Here is a 4,391-nt window from a genome sequence, read left to right as displayed (position 1 = left end):
CAGCCCCCGCCTCCCCACCCACTAGGCGACGCGGCCGGGCCCCCTCCCAGCCCCGAGAGGCGATGCTCCGCCCCTGGGGTGCCCGGGAGGCCGGACTCCGCCGCCGCGGTGGGCGCAGCAGCCCCATCCCGCACGGCGGCGCCCGAGTCCGGCAGCGCGCAAGAGAAGCGCTTCTATGCTGCCGCCGCCGCCGCCGCCCCGGGCACTCCCTCAACCCCCACCCCAGCTGAAGTGCTTCTCCACCTCCCCTCTCCAGCGTGGGCGGGCCACGACCGGATGGGGGGACCCTCCACCTCGGACAGGTAGACCATGGCCCGGTCATGACAGCCCCCCCTCCCCACCATGGGTGGGTGGGCCCCCACCAGATGCCCCGGCTTGCGGCAAGATGAGGATTTATTGCTGAAGGCTTTCACGGCCTGAATCACTGGGGTGCTGCGTGGTTTCCGGGCTGTCTGGCCCTGTTCTAGCAGCACTCTCTCCTGACGTTTCTGAAGATCCTCTGAAGATGCATTCAGCCACAGATGCAGGCGAAACGTCAGGAGAGAATGCTGCTAGAACACGGCCAGACAGCCCGGAAACCACACAGTAACCCGAGATGAAGATTGCTCATCTTTAAGGTATCACTAGACTCCCATTTTATTGTGCTGTTACAAACACAGCAATGCATTTCAAAAAATCCTCATGGAAGACACCAAATAAGCAAAATGTTTAAGCAGCACCCTTTAGTTGCGCCCTTTAGTTTAAGTAGCACCCTTTAGTTGCGCTTAAGAAATTGCTCAGTTACTGTTAGGTTTTCAAAAAAGTACAGCAAGTTATCAGCACATTTTATTTCAAGGTTAATGCATTCCATAGTGTCCAGTTAGCGTTTAATTTCTTAGTAGGACTACACTCATGTAAAATTCTTGCAAACATATCGAATTGCCAAGCCATAATAAAATAATTATCAATTTTTCTTCCACACATGATCAGCAAAAGTTTAAAACTTTTTTTTCTTCATTGCTTTCCAATTTCCCTCTTGCTCAGCAAGACTCCCAAAGAGTTGTTTCACTTTTCTTTTTCTTTCAGCATCCCTGAAAATAAATTGAAAAAGGAATAAATTCAAATAGGTTCAAACAGAAACAAAAGCTCTCCTTTGAAACATTGCAGTATATTTCCAGGGGAAAACAAACATGTAAAGCCAATCACAATCAAATGCCATCACCTTTCTGTAATTTCTACCAGCTGCATTCTGGCCAGGAACTGATTATCTTTGCGAATTTCACGGACAGCTCCTTTTAGTTCACGTTTGTGCCTATGTATCAGCCGTTTCCTTTCCTGTTCCCTCTCACTGCTTCCTTGCTTCCTTCCAAATTCTAGGCTGAAATTGCAAAGTACAAAGTACATGTTACCAAGCAGAGTTGTCAATATGGATGGAGACAGACCAATGACTTGACTAGAGCTGCTAATTTTTTTTAGCAATTTTGGTTAATTGGGAAAAAACTAAAATATATGTAATTCTTACTTTCTTATCAAATGTAAAATGATTTAATAACCTAAATGGCATTATTTAGAACTTATTTAGCATATAAAATTGTACTATTTCTATTTAGGGAATTTGTATGTTGTATAAAGAAATTGCAAGCATATCCAAGACTTGAGAGAGTTGCAAGTTGCTGCACGTTATGCTACCGTTGTGCATTTATCTCTCATTTTTGCTATCTGGTAGGAGTAAATGTTGAAGGTAGAAAACAAAATATCTAGCAAATAACAGGAAGTGTATTATTTGGACAGTCATTAATAGGTAGGACAGCCAGTATATCTGGATATTAAGCTAAATATTATTACACTGAACACATGAAGTTCAAACAGTGACTTACTTTTGATTATAGCATAATAATTGCTGCAAAAAATATTTATCTATAAATAAAAAGCAAGTTTTTCCCCAGAGCTCCCCCAAATTTCCCATTTTTCTATTGAAGAAATGGACAATATTCTCAGACTTTTTCATTCTGTACATTTGGAATGAGTGAAATGCTTTGTAAGACAAGATTTTTCTTATTCCAAAAAGGGAAAAAAATCAGTTTTTTTCTGTGCTCCTCCAGTATTTTTCACTAGAAAAATGAAAATGTCCTTCTAGTACTATACCTTTTGAGTGTGAAAACCCTTGCTTTGAGCAGTATTTCACTCATTCTAAAAGAAAAAATATTTCACAGGTGTTCAAACTTTACAACTGCAAAATGGGCCCATTTATCCTGTAAATGACACATCAGAATCTGCCCTTAATTCCATATGTCTTATCAAAGCTGTCTGACTAACACGGCCGTAGCACCACGCACAAAGAGGTACGTCAATTCAACTTGTGTTTTTAAATTAGTAATTTATGTTTATAATACAGTGTTTTATCCAACATTACATTTACTCAAGTTATACCCCACTTGGATCCCCAACAGGGACCAAAGCTGGCTTATAACATTCTTACTTTCTCCATTTTACTCATGTATTTGGCTGCAATATGCAGGTTCCATGTCATCAGTTGTATTTCAGCTACAGACACTCACACTTTCACTATTTTGGGTGTGAAAAGCTTCAGTGGCACTGGTTTTTTCTTTTCACAAACCAGTGGATGATAATGTTGCCCTTGTGCCTCCAGCTGTGTTAACACACTGTTGTGCAAGTCCTGAAAACAAAAAACAAAAAGTCAATACATCGAAACCTAATAAAGCTGCAATATATCACCTGCATTCTGTACAATTCATTCATTCATTCCCTTTATTAGGCATAGGGATTTTGTACAGTTAATTGAGTACACATAATTCATACAAAATGTTGTGCCAGGATAAATGGATGTTTATCCTCCCAAATTGGAATTCTCAGAGGTGAATGTCAGTGTCCTTTCAGCCCTCTTATTCTATCTTTAGAGCCCCTAGCAATGGCAGTAAGAGAAGATCAAAGAATCAGTGGTATCAAATGTAGAGCAAACCAATTTAACATTAGTTCATACGCTGATGATATTTCATATTTTTACAAGATTTTGAAAAGGTTTGTAAAATATGAATAAATACTATTTTTTTAAACGGGAAAGTTTCGGGCATAAATTACATACAGGGAAATCAGAGATCATTTGACTTAATACAAATCTTAAAAAGTATAAAAATTTAGATTGGGCCTTAAACCTGAAAACCACGTATCAAGTTAAATATGTAGGCATATGTTTTAATAAGAATAAAAAAGATATGTTAAAAATGATCCAACCTGATTACAAATAAAATTAAAATTCAATTCTGGAGTACTTTAAAATTATCATTTTTGGTCATATAAATACAGTTAAAATGATGATCCTTCCTAAACTAATGTTTTAAATTAGCAATTGCCGTGCTAAAATTCCTGGAAAATTTCTGATAGAATGGCAGATACTTTGTAACACATTTATTTGGCAAAATAAATTTAATTTCTGAGCATTCATCTTTGGGTGGTTAAAAGAATAGATATCACCCAAAGATGAATGCTCAGAAATTAAATTAGAACAATTTTTTGTAAACACTACATAGTTGGTCATGGATTAAGAAAGGAAAAAGAAGAAATATTATGAAAATGATTGCACTTTCATAAATGCAATACTAGAGGTTTGGAAGGAAGTTAAACCCAAGTTATCCCCAGATATTTCACCTTTAGCTTCTGCTATTGCTAATCTGAATGATACAACAAATTATGAATTTATATCTTTAAGGTTACATTTTAATGAATTCAATATACATTCTGGATTAATTAGAAGCACATTGTTCCTTATGATAATATTGTAAATATTAAAAATATTAACATTTCTTTAATAGAATAAGAAGTTTCTTGAGAATTCAAATAAGAAGGGAAAACTGCTTTATGCCCCTTATCACATTTAGAGAAAGTAGAGAAAGAATTAGATGATAATTCTTCAGTATCTATTTGTTATTATTAGATTTCTTAAATTTGATGATAATTTAAAAAACCTGGTATAAAAGCATTGGAAATACTTTAGATGACCAGAAATTGAAATTTATATTTATGCAAGGTACCATCCCCCCACCCCCACCCCCACTGTAGATGCTCATTAACTGTTACTCTCCCCTCTTGCTTTTTAAGTCACTGCAAGAGCTTTTAATTTCCCAGTTTCAATTACTTTTGTTTTTTCTTCCTCAGGCACAGTGGGAAATGTTTAAACAAAGAATTGTAAATAAGTAAAACTGAACTTATTCCAACAGGAAAGGCCTGTAAATACCAATACTCTCAACTGTAAAAGCCTGTGGGGTTCTAGAAAAGAAACTATATGTGTGCAACCACCCCCCACCCCACCCCACCCCAAACAACCTGTTTGAAAACAGGAAGAGAAATTTGAAGCTCTGGAAAAGATGGAGTCAGACCAGTTACAGTAACCAAAT

At 37.8% G+C, this 4,391-nt stretch overlaps 1 protein-coding gene across 1 annotated transcript in view; it reads right to left on the bottom strand.

Annotated features, from left to right (window-relative positions):
* Nucleotides 1–812: 812 nt before the first annotated feature.
* The window catches only part of NOP14 (NOP14 nucleolar protein), a 29,508-nt gene continuing 25,929 nt past the window's right edge, over nucleotides 813–4,391 (bottom strand). Inside the window, 3 exon segments of the mRNA XM_048509265.1 lie at nucleotides 813–1,070; nucleotides 1,202–1,357; nucleotides 2,538–2,656. Of these exon segments, the coding sequence (XP_048365222.1) occupies nucleotides 977–1,070; nucleotides 1,202–1,357; nucleotides 2,538–2,656 (369 nt within the window). The 3' untranslated portion in view covers nucleotides 813–976.

This window comes from Sphaerodactylus townsendi, linkage group LG10 (genome assembly GCF_021028975.2).
Source record: "Sphaerodactylus townsendi isolate TG3544 linkage group LG10, MPM_Stown_v2.3, whole genome shotgun sequence".
In the NCBI taxonomy this organism is placed as follows: Eukaryota; Metazoa; Chordata; class Lepidosauria; order Squamata; family Sphaerodactylidae; genus Sphaerodactylus; species Sphaerodactylus townsendi.
Note: the sequence above shows the minus strand (reverse complement) of the source record. Positions and strands in the feature narration are given on the sequence as shown.